Genomic DNA, 18,001 nt, shown 5'->3' on the forward strand with positions numbered 1-18,001 from the left:
TTATTTACTGGAGAGGGAGTCAAGGATGGAGATCAGCTGGGCCTGGACATCTCATATGGTACGTTACAACATGGTCTGTCATGTAAACTCAGCTCCTTAACAAGTGAGTTACTTGCCAATTCCATGAACAGGGGTCCATTTACATCTCATACTTAAGGGACAACTTATGCTACCCTCAGTGACGTAGGGACTCTCGCCATGGGAACTGGTTTACCCATAGACTAGAACAACAAAGTGCCCTACCCCATCCTGCAGAACTAAAGGCATAACTCAGCAGCACCATTAAGACATTAATTGCAAGGCAAGAGAAGAGTAATTCTCACAAGTCCAGCTGGCAGTACGTGGGCATACCTTGAATCTGCAGCTACCCTTTCTGAGGTGTGGGATCATAAGACTCAGCAGAACAGATTCACATAGATCTACAAGCCTCTTAAAAGGCACCTTGCAGCAGTACTGAGTCTTCTGCTTCAGGAGTGTGGCCCTCTTAGGATGTAAAATAGATTGATATGAAGGAAGTGCTGTGCAAGGAGAAATTTTAGTTTCAAGCGGGGGATTGATAGGTAATGTGATTAAAGACTCATCTTCATAAACATGAAGAAGCACAGATGAAGACTGAGATGGTTGAGATAGGTTGCCCAGAGAGGTGGTGGATGCCCCATCCCTGGAAACATTCAAGGCCAGATTGGACGGGGCTCTGAGCAACCTGATTGAGTTGGAGATGTCCCTGCTTCTTGCATGGGGGCTGGACTAGGTGACCTCTAAAGGTCCCTTCCCAAACAAACTATTCTATGATTCTATGGGTGAATGCCAATGCCAGGCTCAAATTCCCAGTCAGAAGCTAATTCGTCTATAGTAAAACCAGTAGCAGCATTCTATGCGTCCTCTCTTTTTTAAAAATTACAGCTGTGTCACAACACTAAAGATAAAAACATTCAAAACTCTGCATACCAACTAGCACCAACACAGGACAGGGTACTTGCTCATGACCAGTGCATCACACTGTACCTTTCTTTTTAGTGCCCTGCTTAACCTTTACAGAAACGAAGTACTCTGCTTTTTCAGAAAGTCCCAAGATGTGAAGAAGTTCTTCCACCTCACTGACATTGTTGGGACACATTATGCAGAAGGCATCTCCCGGCTGGTAGTCAAAGACTGTATCCTGTTTTAAAATATGAGACCAATTCTATTAATTTGTATCACAAACAAGGCCAACAGCACCCCCATTCCTAACAACAATCTTCCTACTATTGCAGTCACATTATGTCATGTGTTCTTATACTCTGTAATATCACTTCACTTTTTGGAGCACATCAGAAATTAAATACTCATGTTTTCTTTTCAGGTTTAACCTTACTAATTAGAAAAATCTTTCCATATTTGGTTTAAATATTTGGACATTCTTTAATAAAGAACTGCTGAACAGCCAAAACAGAAGGAAAATATGTATTAAGAGGATGTGTTATATAATCAGCACAGATCATTAATTACTGATGTACTTTGTTTTCTGGTTTGAGAAGATTGGAGAAATAAAGTCCTCATAATTAATGCAACTTTACATAGAGATACATTATCACTAAAAGAAAATGTATGGTTAAACTATTTGAAAAACTGTGACTGAAATGACCCCAATTGTTTTTATTTTCTGGAGGAAAAAAGAAAAATAGCAAGAGAAGAGCACAGAGAAAATTAAAAGGTATCTCAGATCTTAAGGCCTAGATTCTGCTTAGTTAGCTAAGGTTCTTGTGTGCAACTGTTGAAATCCTACTTAAGCTTCTACCTGTTATAGGAATACACTTGCATCATTATGTTTCCCTTATGCATCAGGTGAGGTGACCTGCATACAGAGACTGTTGAAGATGTTAGAAAAAAAAAGGCAAAAAATGTTCAAATTTTCAGTGGGTGCTGATGATGGGATACATCTATATATACAAATACATGCAAAAACCCATGTTATCTCAGAGACTCAGTTGTTCAAAACTTTATAGACTATTTGTAAGTGAGATTTAAAGATGTCCCAAGGATATGGACATAGATTAAATTAATAGAGTCCAGTAAAAGTTACTGCCAACATCACAATATCATAAAGGCAATACTCTACAAGACTGGAAAATTGCCTTAAAGCAATGTATTTTCCTTTTAAAGATTCGTAAAGTAATACCGAGCACTCTCCACCTTTCACCTTCAAACCAGTACACAAAATATGATCTTCCCTGGATAAACTACACTAGTTTTCCCACCTAGGGTAACAGAGGTTGACTGTTTCAGTAGTATGTTAACAAGTCAGAGCAAATGAATGCCAGAAGGAGAAACACTGCTGAAGAGCTAACGACTCTTATCACTTGATCATATTAGTCAAATTATTACTTGTGTAGATTATCTACTACAAGGAATAGTCACAATTTATTATACAGTTTCTGAATATCCCCTAGGTTGTATACTTGCAAACTGAAAGATTATTCATTTTCAATATTCCCTGCCTGCCCTTCTCCACTGCAAATTCCCTTCAAAAAGGTATTTCAGTCAATACAATATCCATGGAACCACAAATAAATTAATTTGACATTTTATTCCTGTTTTGACTTCCACAGAGTTGTATCTTTCACTGAACAGATCAAGCTTTGCATTTACAAAATGGATCAGCTTAAGTGACATCCTGCTGTGTAGGGAATTATTTTTTTTTCTTTTTAAACAGCCAAATAAATTATTTTACCCCCTAGTTATTACACGACATACATGCTTTTCACCCTGTATTTTAACCCACTAAAGAAAAAGTCATCACTAACTTACTGCAATATCAAGTTCTAAGAGCAAAGCAGTTTTTATCGCATCTTCTCTAGTGAGCTGAACTGCTTTTGTAACTGGCACTTCAAAGGTTGTTCCCTCTGAAATAAGTGAGGACAGATGTGGATTCTGAAAAACAGGACACAAAAACTTACACTAAAAATGCAAATCAGTTGAATGACAGCTTACTATAACATACAGGAATTAGTATTGGTGCAATTTTTCGGAAACAATCTTACAAAACAATTCAAAATAATGAGGAAAACATGAATCTTCTATATACATAGTGTTTTGCTCTATAATTTTAAAAATCACATCGAAGCAGCAACAAGCATATATTCAACGACAGAAAGTCAGTAGGCTTGAACAGTTTAATGGGCCTAAACTACTATCACATGCAGCTAATTGTTTCCTTTTTTTCAAGAGCTGTCGAGAATGGCATTTATGTTAAAACCCAAAAACTTCCGCCTAATTAAAGGGCTACTAGATGTACAGAAAAGATATAAGAAATAAGAACAGAAGCCATTTAAAAACATCATTGCAGATGTACAGATTAAGACTTTGGTGTGTAGGTAGATATGGCTATTACTACAGGCAATTTACAGGAATAATTTTTTTAAAACTACAGTTAAATTTAGAGCTAACCAGCAAACTCCACACTACAAAGTAGCATCATGTTATGCCACAATATGCCTACACAGATCAAAATGTGCCCCAAGAATTGTAAAAGGGCATCAAGAATAATACCTGACCGCCTTTGTCAAAGGTTGTCACTTGAAGATCAGGTTACAGCCCTCATTTCTCCATCACTACTGTTAGCAAGCTTCATTTGAGATCAATACAGATAAAAATGAAAAGAGATGTCAAATGTCCATAACAACAGTCTGTCAAATGGAAAGAAATTTTTCAACCAATAAGAGAAAATTGGTTAATCTGAAGATATGCTATTTAAAAAAAAAAAGAAAAAAAAAAGGTGACACGAGTATCACTTGAGACCAACACTTGGAACTTCTATTAGTCTCTTAAAATTTTGACATGCTGATTAACAGTTTGGGCCATATCAAGTTATTGTGCCTCAGGTGGACTGTGATAACTGTCCACATTCTATTATCTCCAAGTCAAGTTCAAAGCATAATGAGATCAAGATTTAAGCCATCTTACACTTGCCACAAAGGCTTAAGATGTAGACTGTTACTGCTCTGCTACTAAAAAGTAGCAGCTTGTTAATTGAATCCTGAGACTCAACAGCTGAGACACAGATCATCGAAGTAACTAGAGAGACCGTGTACCCAGCCTTCTTTAAAAGGCAAAGTCTCTTTTTGGAGATACCCAAATCTGAAGCTGATGCAATTCAAAACAAGTCAACTTCAGCTGTGCTTAGCAAAAAATACTCATGGTTGGTGCAATGTGAGATATTGGAAAAGGACATGAATTGTGTCATACTTGTAAAAACAAACATGACCCTACCTGGGATCTTCTTGTTGACAAGGTCTAGCCAACTATGTCAAAAAGAGTGCCAAAGGAAAAAAAAACAAACTTGCATTTGAGTCTTTCCAAGGCTCAAGACAACCATCCATCTTTATACCTGAAATCTGGACTATAATCTTTAATCTGTCACAGAATTCCAGATTGGCAGATTCAGCTTTTTCAGTTTGCTATTCGAAAGCAAAATTTACTTTTTTTTTCTATTTACAGAAAAGTTAAGAATATTAGAACCTGATCAATTACTTCAGAGATCAGCCTGAATACATGCTGTGACTTTAAAATAGGAAAATGAGCTTTTAACCACTGTAGCACCATTTTTAACCCGAGTATTAGTCTTTAATGGAAGAGTACCCCTAAGTCATAAATCCTTGTTTCAGCAATTTGGATTATTTAATTCAACAACCTGAGCAAAACCAACTAAAATATGAGGTTTAAAAGTAAAGCAAAATCACCCAGTGTTTAAAATCATACACTCTTACATAATTACATTAGCTAGACTAAGTGATTCTCTCAGCATTACCACTGACACTCTCAACAGAGTGTCAGGGCCCTGAGAACACTAACGGGCTTTCATGGTCCTCACCAGACTCACCAGAGGACACCACCCCCACCTCTACTCACGGGCCCAGGAGCCCCATCTCAGCTCAGCCCTGGGTCTTCAGTCTCTGCCTGAACTGCATCACAGCAGTACTGGTCAGCAGCTCAGCCACAACCATGCCCACAGCTGGCCACAGATGCTGTTGATCCAGGCCTGGATCTGCAGACTGACTTCCTGGCTTGGCCCCAGACCTGTCTAATTTCCAAAAACTTGTCTGATGATCTGCACTCTTGGCTGATCCTGACTCCCATCTCCTAGTTTGCATTGCTTGGGTATCTAGGAACATGCCTGGCTCTGTTACCACACCCATCCAGCTCCTGGCTCCCCGTCCCTTAAAGAGAAGTAAGACCTCACTGCTCCCTGTCATAGATAACCAAAACGTCTGCCCTCTGGCAGGCAACCAGAAAAGTTTGAATCACGCTTACCACTTCATTTTGAACACTAAATATGCCAAATTGAGATCACCAGCTCATGCTAATTCTTCTCTTTGTACAGCAGGTCTTTGTTCAACACAGCTTCAGAGGAAAAGCACACTGCCTTTCAATCTACAGTTCATCTTCTGTTTCCAATAATAAAATTATGATAATGATTTTACAATAACAAGTTTCTCTGTTATTAAATATGCATCAAGATTTTAAGCCATTTTACATTCTCTTAAGGCATTCTGCAAGTACTAAAAATATGAACAGAAATCGTACTGTACTCCTTTCTACAGGAAGATGTTTTCACCATCCTAACACAAGCCACCGAGGATTTTAATTCTTCCATTCGCGGCACTGCAATGCCATTCCTTTATCAAATTATTATTTAGCTAAATTATACTTTTACATCAGTCAGGGTTATGACATACATAGCATCCATAACCCATATGGTGGTAACTACATTTTCACAATATAAATGGACCTTTCACTTACAATTCAAAACCAATCTGCTTTCAGGGACGTTACCTCCTTTATATAAGTATATACTTGGTCTTTTTAGACATATGTAGGAGCACACACTCAGGCCTCTACCAAAGCTGAAGGCTTTCATCATTCGAAGTCAAGTCCCTACCTCACCATGGGTGTCCTGAAACTGCACCTCTATGTATTCTGGTGGCAAGGCAGGAATATTAAGAGCAGACTGAGAGACAGGAGGGACAGAATGAACAAGTGAAGGTTCGGTGTCTCTAGTTGAAGCCACAAGATGGATGTCAGCCAGTTTCTGTGTTAGAACATCAGTACTCCTCACTCCATCTTCTAGCTTCATGTTCTGTACTTCTGAGCTTAAGTTTAGTTCTTGCCCAACATGTGGGGCTGCAGAGGGAGTGCTAGAAATGGCATCGTTGCTCATGCCTTCTTTTTCTTTCTGCAATAGAAATGCTTCCTTGAGGGCAAGCCAAAGTCCATCAATCCAAGGATCAACCACTAGTTCCAAACTGAGTAGAGAGGGAAAAAAAAGGGACAGGAAAAGTTTACTTATTGTGACTTACTGGAACCATTAACTTACAAAAAATGAAAAGACCAAAAAGCTAAAAACACTACTCACTTTCCATTTTTAATATATATAGTCAGCTAGTCCAAGCCCCCTGAAAGGGGCAGGGACATCCCCCACTAGATCAGGTTGCTCAGAGCCTCATCCAACCTGGCCTTGAATGTCTCCAGGGATGGGGCATCCACCACCTCTCTGGGCAACCTGTTCCAGTGTTCTACAACCCTCATTGTAGAAAATTTTTTCCTAATATCCAATCTAAATCTACCTTGCTGTATTTTGAAACTGTTACCCTTCGTCCTGTCACAACAGGCCCCTGTAGGCTCCCTTGAGGTACTGGAAGGCCACTATAAGGTCTCCCTGGAGCCTCCTCTTCTCCAGGCTGAACAGCCCCAACTCTCTCAGCCTGTCCTCATATCTGCAGCTGTTACCCAGATTACTTTTTTGTTAAAAAAATATTTTCATTTAGTTATTACTACTATGTAAATTCACGGATTCTAAAGTGTGTAACAGCCTGGCTCTACTTCCAGTTTCTCATTTTTATTTTGTTACACTGAACTTCATGACAGGAAGTTGAGCGGATGGTAGCAAAATATGCAAGTTTTCACTATGCAACAGCAACATCAATAGCTTAAACTAATGTTCCATTTTTATTATTTTAGAACACAAGATATAAGTTTTATGGTTATGGCAATGTCTGTGTTGAATTGTCTCACATCATCATGCATAGAGTCGATACTAGCTGCGGTTCAAAATAAGTAAGCCGAGACTGCAGCCTACTGGCCAGAAAGAGCAATAGAACAGGAAAGGAGCTGTTTTCTTACATTTTCTTTCTCTATGACAATCAAAAAAACCTTCTTATATAATTCCTCTACAGTGATTAAAAAAAAAAAAAAAGGATGTTTTACAAAAGAGAGGAAAAAAAATTTAAAAAACATTGCAGAGTTTGCCTAAATCAGCTATACTGCAAGATATGAGATTGGATAAAAGTCTGATGTGTATGTAGAAAGAGATCCCATCACCCAGTACCACAGATATAGGGAACTGGATTTATTTTTATTTGCTTCAGTAAACAGACTACATTTTTAAGCCCCTCCACTTATTCTGAATTACTTAATTTCTAAAGCTGCTAAAGACTCCCCATTTTTCCAGGTATTACAGATGTTTGCTCACACTTTAAAAATTTAGTTTTATTTAATGGCAATTGAGATTGAAAAGGTGTACTGTGTTCAGACAGGACTGATTCTTATGAGGTGCTGAGCATTCATGTTCAACTGATTTCAAAGAGTTCAGTGTTTAGCCAAATTCACATGTAATTATTACACCTTGAAGAAATAAAATCCAAACTCATTCAGTTCTTACCCTACACAATCATCTGCTAATCCTGTGTTGTAGAAGTGCTGGGCACCAAGTTCTTGAAGTCGTAGGTCTACTGTCTTTCCACCATTACAAAAGAATGTGTACTCTGAATCTCCAAGACCTAGCAAATTCAAGGAAAGAGATATCACATCAATCAGCCAGCCACCCAGGCTACACAGACAAAGATCTGCAAAGACATCACAGGATTTCTTGCAGGCAAACAGAAGAATCTTACGACAGCAAGGTGCATTTTACCAGGATACTTTTATGACCTTAAAAAAAAAAAAAATTGCATTTTTCCCAAAGTACAACTGAAAAAGTGGTTCCTCCTTCACAAAAGCAAGACACAGAATTTATCTGAAAATATTGCTTTCAATATTTCACATTTCAAAATAATGTTGTTTTAGTTTAAGGCTTTTAAAAAATACAAAACCACCCTTACAGGAAAAATGCAAGGAACTGAAATAATTAGAAAAAGAGTGAAACTGATAAACTGAATATGAATTACCAAAAGAAATTATCTCCCCTTCAGGTTAAAGTTGTTAATGTGTGTCAATAACATAAAGGAGAGAGTATTAAAAACAATTCGAAATTACTGGAATCTTGAGGGGAAAATAAGTAACCAAACACATGATTCTAAACAATATGAAGTAAAAAAAAAGTACGAAAATGTGCATAAGGGAATCTGATCCAACGTCCTCCTCCCCAGGGATCAGTGATTTCTTTGTAGATCTTGTTTTCACTGCACTGGGTTTTCTGCCCTTTAACAATTGTGAAGATGTTCTCTTCACAAGATGCGAAGATGTTAGAAGAAGATACTCTTTGTTATCAGTTAAACAACCAGTGAACTTAGGGAGCATGTTCATGGAGGACCAGAGATTTTAAGAGATCAACTAAACCACTGATTCACCCTAAAAGGGACCAACCACACAAACCTCATCCTTAACAGATGTTTATCTAACAATCCCAAAGACCACTGGTTAGGTAGCCTTCACAAACTCTCTAAGTAATCCACACGACCATTTCACTATCCTAACTATCACAGTTTTTCACATCCTGACCCTTTCTTGTGTTCGATTTCAAACTGCTACAACTTTACTACCCCCACCTTTTATTTCTTTATCCTTTCTTCTGCTCCCTCTCAAATATGGTACTTTGGCACACTTCATTGGACAAGTTGAAACGGCTACCATGAATGTATTTTCAGACTGATAACTTTTTAGACTAGGATCACAAAACATGTCATAACTTAGATACTGTAATAATATCTGTCATAACAAAAATCAGTATTAATACAATGCTTATCTTTATATATGCATATATGCATTCAGTTGGCTATGAAAAATCTAACCATTTCACAAACTAGGCAATAGCATAACATATTCTCAAAACATTACATGACCAGGACGCATATATTTCAGACTTCCACATTGTATATCCAGTAGAAATTTCCTTCTAGTGGGTACTTTCCTAGAAGTTTCCTCACTCCTACCTATCAACTTAAACTTCTCAGGCAAAAATAACCTAGGTTCAAACAGAAGTTTCCGGAGTTTGTTTAAACACAATCTGAACACTCAAACTGACCTTACCATCATCTCAAGGTATATCAGATGCATTTTGGCAAATCTGTATTTTGCATATCAGTCTGTAACCATAACCTGAAGTTCCATTCCTTCTAACGACAAGTATGATATTCAACATTTTAAAAATTATTGCAAATTTAAAGGGATAGAATGATCTTGTATCAGACACAGTGTTGCCAGCAGGAGTAGGGAAGTGATCGTTCCTGTGTACTTGGCACTGGTGAGGCTGCACCTCAAATATTGTGTTCAGTTTTGGGCCCCTCATTACAATAACGATGTTAAGTTGCTGGAGCGTGTCAAAGAGTAATCAGAGTAACGAAGCTGCTGAAGGATCTAGAGAACAAGTCTTAGGAGGAGCAGCTGAGGAAACTGGGATTGTTTAGCCTGGAGAAAAGGAAGCTGAGGAGAGACCTTACCACTCTCTACAACTACCTGAAAGGAGATTGTAGTGAGGTGGGAGTTGGTCTGTTATCCCCAGTAATAAGCGATGGGACAAGATGAAATGGCCTCAAGTTGTGCCAGGGGAGGTTTAGATTGGATAACAGGAAATATTTATTCACTAAAAACATAGTCAAGCATTGGAACAGGCTAGCCAGGGAAGTGGTTGAGTCACCATCCCTGGAGGTATTTAACAGATGTGTAGATGTGGCGCTTAGGGACATGGTTTAGTGGTGGACTTGGCAGTGTTAGGTTAATGGTTGGACTTAATGATCTTAAAGGTCTTTTCCAACCTAGATGATTCTATAATCTTAAAACCTTAATTTTTAAGAACATTTTATACTGTGTTTCCCTCTGTATAGAAAAATCCCCAACTACTCGCAAAGTCAAGTAAACTAATCTCGTCCACAGAGACTTGACATGAAATTAAAACTTCAGTCGTAGATAGCTTATATCATATTTTGTTTATGCAAAGAAAATTAAACTATAAAAATCTTAAATTGGCAGCTTATATTCAGATCATTTCTGTGACACTTTTCCTTTACTGCTTATAGAGGACATTACACAAAAAAGCTGTTCATGTTATAAAAATACATGTTTTATAAACACTTAAAAACCCCCAAACAAATAAACAACCTATTCACAAGTGAAAAATACAAAAATTATTAACTGACAGACAAAGCTGCAATAATACAGAAAATACTAAATCACCTAACAATCCATACTGGAGATGTGCAAAATGATCAGGTGGCAAGGTCGTGTCTTGAATTTTCTTTACAAACTTGCGGGCAGTGTCTGGTGGGTCTCCAGTACCGGTAGTGGAAATAACAATAACTACAGGATCCTTTTCTGTTTCCAGGTTATACTACAAGTAATAGAACAAGTAAGTTACAAGGTGCCATTCGATACCTATTTGTGGCCTTAGATATTATCTTGCACCCTCCCTGTTCCCAAAAGTACACAGAAAAATATTTAATCTCATCTTACCTGTATTAAACCACAGAAAGTCTTTCAAGTAATTATAAATCATTTTGGGGATGCAACTTATAAACTTGGTTGGAGTTTTCAAGACCAGACTGGGTCATAATATATGACTTCATGAGGTCCCTTCCAACCATAATTATCCCGTGACCCCATACACAAAAGCCAAAGGGTAGCATTTTGAGCAGGGTAGTACGCATGTGAAGAATACTTCAAAACTGCACTCAGACATCTTAAATATACAACTCCTACTGTATTTGTTTTGTCAAGTGGAAAAAGTATTTTTGTATATACAATCACATAATTAGCCATAACCCAAATAATTTCACACAGACAATGGAGATGTGGCCATACAAACCGTGGGGATAATTTTTAAGTTCCATTAGGGATCATTTGGTTCTGTTTGATAACTTCCATGTTACATCTGGTTTTTTCACAAAAAACACCCTGTGCTTTGGGGGACCTAAGGTAGCTCTGAACAGAGATAATCAGTCACCATGCTCTACAGTCTGATTCATTTTGACCCCTTCACCCGGTCCCCAATTCATTTCTCTCCCCTTTGCTAATACCAATCTTTCACATTTCCCACAGTTTTATGGGGGCTACTCCCATTACATCAGGTAGACAAGAACAGCCTGTATCTGGGATTGTGCATTAATTCCATAAATTCAGGTTTCTTGCAACCATTTATTACTTCTCACGTAAAAAGCATTCTGTTTCTTTGATTATTCCAGCTTTCCACAGATAGTGGGTTGCAGCACTGTTCTAGCATGCTGTCTGTCAGGTCACTTGGACAACGTGCTCTTTCACAGCATCCCTGTGGGCTACGGATTTTGAATCACGTGGACACCTAGCAACCCGTGTGAAACATAGCTCCACAGAATCACAGACATCTTGTTTGGGAATGACCTCTGGAGGTCACCTAGTCCCATGCCATGCTCCAAGTGGAACTAACTGCCAATGCTGCATTAGGTAAGCTATGACTCTGGATGAATTTTGAAAACTTCTAAGGGAGAGATTCCACTTTTCTGGACAGTCTCTTCCATCCAGAAGAACTTCTCCACTAGTGTCAAACCTGAGTTTATCAGGGTGCATTCAGTGGATTTTGACTCCTTTTGTTTAGTCTTCTGCTGCCAAGAAGAGTTTGGCTCAAGTAGGCTGCCATTAGGTCACTCCTTAGCCTTCTTTTTGCCATAATAAGCAACCCAAGCTCCTTTTACTGCTCCCTGTAGGTTTCAGTTCAAACTCTCTCCCAGCATTCCAAGTTTAATAAAATAGTAGTGTTATGAGAAACTATAAATAAAGATTGCAAGAGATGCGATGTTTCCTTTCAAGCAGTCTCAGGACTGCAAGTCAAAACTTCAGTTTGAGGAGTTATGTTCTAAAGACGTCACTCAATAAATTATCACTTAAACCTTATCCCCTCCTCAAGCCATGTAAAAATTTACATTTACAATCCAAAAAGGTTATGAATACAAAGAAACAGAGTATCAAGTGGTTTTGCTCGTCATTTTTTTTTCAAAACCTTTCTGAAAAATCTAAAAGCAGTTGCACAGAGCAACTTCAATTACCATCTGGAACAGTGTCCTGCCTCTGACAGTGGCCTAGAAAAGTATAAAAGAGAGTAAGCATGCAAGGATATTCCCCAAGTACTTTGCCAGACTTCAGCAAGCCGTAGTCCATGGACATTCCAAACTGAGGTTTTGTCTTTTAAAACCTCAGGTGAACTCCAAGTACTCACAAATTCCCAAGACTTCCAAAACTGAACTGTAAGTGGGGCAAAACAAAGGCCTTAAAGCGTCCTGTTAGAGTAATCTAGATCTTCAAAACTTCCACAGATGATTTTTTAAGTACAAATACATCAGCTTCTGCCAGTGCGTTGTTACGGGTGACTACTGCCTTTACAAACAAAAGCAAGTTCTTCAATGAAAAAAAGCAAGAGTCTACTAGTATCAAATAAAAATTTACAGTAAATTGTGTTCCATTAAAATAAAATAAAGCAAAAAAGATACAAGTTCAGAAAGTAAAAAGTAGTGTACTAGAAGAGAGGTATGATTAGTTCACTAAATTCTTGCTTGCTCCACTACATATTCTCCTCTGCAAACTTAAAGATCTTCTGGAAGTCAGATGTTTGGCAACAGAGGTTCTGCATTAATTTGTGAGGTCCAATATAACACTAAACCAGCAAGAACCTTACACAGTTACCTAGTTTTTTACCCTACCTTCCACTTCTTCCTATATCCTTAGTGTTACATCTTTGTCCCAGTCTTTCTCTTTCCTTCAAAAGTACTCCTCAGCCGAGGACAGCAATGCCACAAAACAGCATGAGTAGCCTGCTCAAGCTGTGAATGACTGCTGAAAGAAGAGGATGGAATCAGACACCCTTATACATCTTATCCAGAATAATACGTATCACGGGAAACTTGCTTACTCAGATAACTCATCCAAGGCTGACTACATGCACTGTAGATTATCTTCATTTAGTCTCCTATTTTACTGCTCCTACCTCACTTCCACTTCATTTCAGCCTTTCATCAAATATAAAAAGCAATTACAGGAACCAACTAAAGATTTATGACTTCTTCCCACCTATGAGAGCATAGGTGAGAGACACTACTTGGAAACAGCCAGAGTTTCGAGACTTGAACAGTATTTGACCATTCATTTTTGTACAGCAACAGGATCACATTATGACTATTGACTCTGTAGCCGCCCATTCCATCCATAGACCTTCACAGCAATCTCTTTAAGTGATGACAAGGTCTGAAAAATACCCAATAGCTGCATAAAGATGGGCCTTCTAACTGACAAATATGGACAAAATAGAAACCTCCTACTTCCTTCCCTAAAGCATACACCTCTCTGAACTGTGTGTGTTGTACAATAAACTCTGAGACACAACATGACCAAATGACTTCACAATAGCCCCCAACAAATTCAAGTAAGCTGTTGCTCCAGCACATTATGCCACCCTGCCTTCCCCTCCCCAATTACACCTAAACTTCTAGAATTTCTCTTTATTTACAGTAAAGGGCAAGGAAAAGCTTAAGTGATGAAATCTACAAAGATGCGGAAATTACTTTTTTCTTCAGTGCCCAATTCTCAGATTCTCAATTCAGTACATCTTTTTACTTCATCAGTAACTCACAGGTCTGAGTTGTCTTGTCAAATTTGACAAAATAGATTTATTTAAGTGGCAGGCCAATAACAGGGCTAGAAATATCCTGCCTACGGCCTTCTTGAAACTAATCTCCAAACCTGTCAAATGCAGAAGAAATAAAATGGAAGAATATAAGGTTAATCTTCACATTCCCTGCTGGCTGCAGAAAAGTGCCTTTGCACTATTTTTCTACATACTTAGTGAACATTCATTCAAAAGCAGATGTCCAGCTATTCAACATGTAGTGTATTCCCAAGAAAGCAACTTGCTAAAAGGGAACTGAATTATTTTATAAACTTCTCAAATGCATAAAACCTTTTAGGTGTTATTTTCTGCTCATATGAAACACTGGACTATCAAGTTTTGTTTGGTTGGTTTTTAAAACATTTTTGGTTTAAGTTACAGTTCAAAATACTTTGTGAAGGAAATAACAGTCCATACTGCTTTTAGTTAGACAGACACGAACACTAACAGTTTTCAGATCCTTACCCTTGGATAACAGCAAATAATAAAAAGCCACTTCCTTGCCTCCAGCCAAGTGTTTTATTTTTCTAGAATATAACTTGAGTGTATCCAGTGTGAACTGGAGTGAGTGAATATGCTAAGCAACTCAAGAAGACCCCACAAAAGCTCAGGGTCATGCTGGAGCCTGCAGTTAATAGAACACAGGGCCTCAATGCAAAACAAAAACAACAGGGAAAAAAATGGCATCATTTCTAATAACAGGAGAGCTGACCAGTAAATACAGAATTATTCACTATTGCATACATAAATAGTTTTCAAGAAGTCACTGCACTATCATTAGAAGAGAGATCAAAGATGTATTCATTTACTGCTGTAATAACAAAAATCACAAGCAAGATGCGCCTTTGGCAGAAGGCTATTAAGCATTTGTGAACATTGGTCCAAATTACTGATTCATAACAAATAAAAATTTAAAGCTAGATAGTGTATTTTAGGTGGGGGCATGTGCTCAGCCTTTACAATTATTAAGAGGCATCAGTCAAGCACAGGAAGAAAAATGCAGCTTTTAAATACCTGATTTTCAAAATAGCATGGAGTACCTCACCTTGTCCATTTCACTTATGCAGTGCAGATCAGCTTCAAGTCCATGGGCATCTGCTTGCTGCCATATTTCCTCAGCTATGGCTTTTGCCTGCCCCTTTTGTGTCGCATAGAGGAGCAAAAACCTCCTTTTTAAATCACAGCGCATTTCCAAAAACAGAGCCTTTTTTTTTTTTTTTAATTAAAGACACTGCAGGGTGAAAAAAGAAGAATAAAATAAGTGAACATACTGCATGCAGAACAGCAAGATTTTTCTTTGCTCATCAGATTAAAAAGAGATACTTTAAAGGATAGCAGTGTTGTTGTTTAACTTGGAAATGAGGCATCTACTCTGAAGAGAAGCCACTTCTCACAACCAAACTTTGTAAGCCAGGTTGCGAAGGACTTGTGGTATTGTTCACGTTTGCTGTACTGCCCTGATGTTGCAGTAATAATGCAGTATCTCCAGTACTGAGAATCTAGTTTGTAAACAAGACAACAGATAAACCAGTTTCACGAAAATATATAGTATTTTTATTACATAAGTTCTATTTTCCACTTTAAGGCAGTGGCTCCTTGGTCGCTTTTCTGAGATGTATTTGAAAACAAAACAAAACAAAACACAACACAGACCTGGTGAAGTCAAACTACAATGCCTGAGGAAAAAAAATATTCTCAGTTTCTTGTTTTCTGAAATCAGTATTTTTTGCCTGAATGCCTTTATGCTTTACTGTCCACTATGTCTATATTTTAGAACACAAACATTGTTTTTCATTTACTATTTCAAAAAGGAGCTTCTTACACGAGTGCAACCACAGGGTTGACTGTTTGGGTTTTTTTCTCCTAAAAATAAGAAATCATCTTAGAGAAATCTGCTACAGTGTAAAATGCCACTCCCTCACAAAGTCTTGCAAGCAGTAGGATGAACGAGATGGATATTCTTATCCACTCACCTGTCCTATGAAAGTTTGAATACGAGATGTTTTCTTTTATTATTTTGACACTGATACAAGGACAACTTCAAGAAGTGGTGAATAAGAGTGACAAGCAGAATGTCTCTCACACATATATTCCAAATTAATCTTCTGTCAATATTTTGTTGCTACTGGGGACCAAAAGTATAACTTGAATACCGAGTACAACTGAGAAATTTTCAGTTCCTAGCTTGAGATTTTTTTCACATGCCTGGTCCCAGTTTGTTGTACCTCACCTACTGCTCACAAACAGATTCAACTACAGAAAGCATTCAGTTTCCTAGCCACACACACTGATTTATGGAAACCTATGGCTAAGTAATTTGATGCACATCTTTTTCCTGCTTATCTCAAGGGAAAACAGAGATCAACTACATAAGAATACTGTATTCTGTTTGATATGGCATGACATTTCTCCCCAAAGTGTTGTGGAATCTTTCTCCTATTAGAATTTCTTTCTTAAAGCATACTTGTAAATCAAAAGTGGTAAAACTAAGTGATAGCTTCTGAAGAGTACAGTGCCTGAACCACACATGAATTCCTTGAAAAATGTAATTACTAGAAAAATTTAGGCTTTCAGTGTATTTTGTTCTACTATATGTTCCATTATAGTTTTCACTTTAAATTATATTACCTAAAAATTATATTATTTATATTATTATATTATATTAACATTATATTATCTAAAAATGTTTAAAATTACCTTAACTGTCGCCTTAAGTAAATTCATTTAAATAACTGGTTTCATGTGCATGTGCACAGAAGATGTATACACCAAAACAATCCATGAAATGATTTTTCACCCTTCTTTTCCAAAAGCAATACACTGAAATTCAATGACACACAAACAATGACGATCCATATGAAATATTTAAATACAGTTTAAATACTCTCAGATCCCTGCAGTAATAGTCACCCTTCTACTGTCAGTAGGTGGCAATGCCTGACTATAAACGGAGAAAAACCATGAAGAAGAAGGGGTGTTTTATTACTACATTCTTTCTCATACCTCGGAAAAGGAGAAAGATAATCAGCTTTCAACCTGGACTACACCATAGCACAGAAGCCTTCTATACACAAAAAGCTGAGGAGTAAGCTGCCAACATTATAGCCAGTGGATTACCACCAGACTTCAAACAAAAGAGTCAGCTGGGGAAGACATGTAAGAGAAGCATTAAAATTTGCAACAGTAGAGGAACAAGAGAGGGCAACAGAAAAAAAATCAGTCACAATGTGGTTTGATATGGCCAGATGTTGCCCTAGCAGCACAGTGACCTCTGCCTAGGCCAGGCAGCGCAGGCTCCCCATAAGACACTGTGAGCTGCTTCTGCTCCAGCTGGTGCAGTAACAATAAAGGATGCAAAAAGTAGCTACCCACATCTTGGGTGCATGTATGTGAACTTGCAGGGCGCTTTCTCACTGCTGTGTGGACTACTAGATTGCACATAGACACAGGAATTAGAGCAACCACATCTCTCACAGAACGTGTGTGTAATTGAGAACCCACACAGCCAGGAGAGGGGACTGTGCTTGAGACGTGTACCTCCTGAGAGAGCGGACTGTGCTTGAGACGTGTACCTCCTGAGAGAGCGGACTGTGTGCATACGTAACAGTGCGAATGTGTGCTTGTGGGAAAGAGGGAGGCCACAATTAGACAATTACTTGGAACTAGGTACAGAAGGTTGTTTAAATATTTGTAGGCATTTATTAACATTTTGTAAGAGATTAGTATTGTATCTGTTGTGTTGTTGCTATTGATCTTGAATATATAGTTCAATTAACTGATTAAATAATAGTTAATTTAATTGCCTGACACTTATGTCATTAATTGATCAACAAACTCTTTTGATCCCGATTTGATCTAAACTACACAAGTTGAGGAGTTTCTCCCTGTGACAGCATCTTCTCTCAGTCATCAACTAGAAGAACTTGACGCACAAACTGATCAAGTAATGCCTGCTAAAAGAAAGGAAAACTAGTCATGCCTACCTGCGGATGAACACAATCACAAACTGGGAGCACACTTGCACTCAGATGAACATATTGCCCACATTGCTCTTGCTTTGCTGCACTGTACACTCTTCAAAGATGATATGCCACTTCCACTTACACGATATGAGTTCAACTG

At 38.0% G+C, this 18,001-nt stretch overlaps 1 protein-coding gene across 4 annotated transcripts in view; it reads right to left on the bottom strand.

The window, feature by feature from the left end:
• The window catches only part of MTRR (5-methyltetrahydrofolate-homocysteine methyltransferase reductase), a 33,223-nt gene that overhangs the window by 14,047 nt on the left and 1,175 nt on the right, over positions 1–18,001 (bottom strand). For 2 of the 4 annotated variants that reach the window (XM_086740392.1, XM_086740396.1), the window contains exons 2-6: positions 10,426–10,579; positions 7,697–7,814; positions 5,918–6,281; positions 2,788–2,910; positions 1,006–1,159 (exon numbers count right to left, since the gene is read on the bottom strand). In XM_086740392.1, coding sequence (XP_086596518.1) covers positions 1,006–1,159; positions 2,788–2,910; positions 5,918–6,281; positions 7,697–7,814; positions 10,426–10,579 — 913 coding nt within the window. Of the gene's footprint in view, positions 1–1,005; positions 1,160–2,787; positions 2,911–5,917; positions 6,282–7,696; positions 7,815–10,425; positions 10,580–14,924; positions 15,111–16,882; positions 17,023–17,862; positions 17,999–18,001 lie in introns of all 4 variants that reach the window. The other 2 variants (XM_086740395.1, XM_086740394.1) reach the window with 2 other exon arrangements.

This window comes from Chlamydotis macqueenii, chromosome 2, assembly GCF_036417535.1.
Source record: "Chlamydotis macqueenii isolate bChlMac1 chromosome 2, bChlMac1.mat, whole genome shotgun sequence".
NCBI lineage: Eukaryota > Metazoa > Chordata > Aves > Otidiformes > Otididae > Chlamydotis > Chlamydotis macqueenii.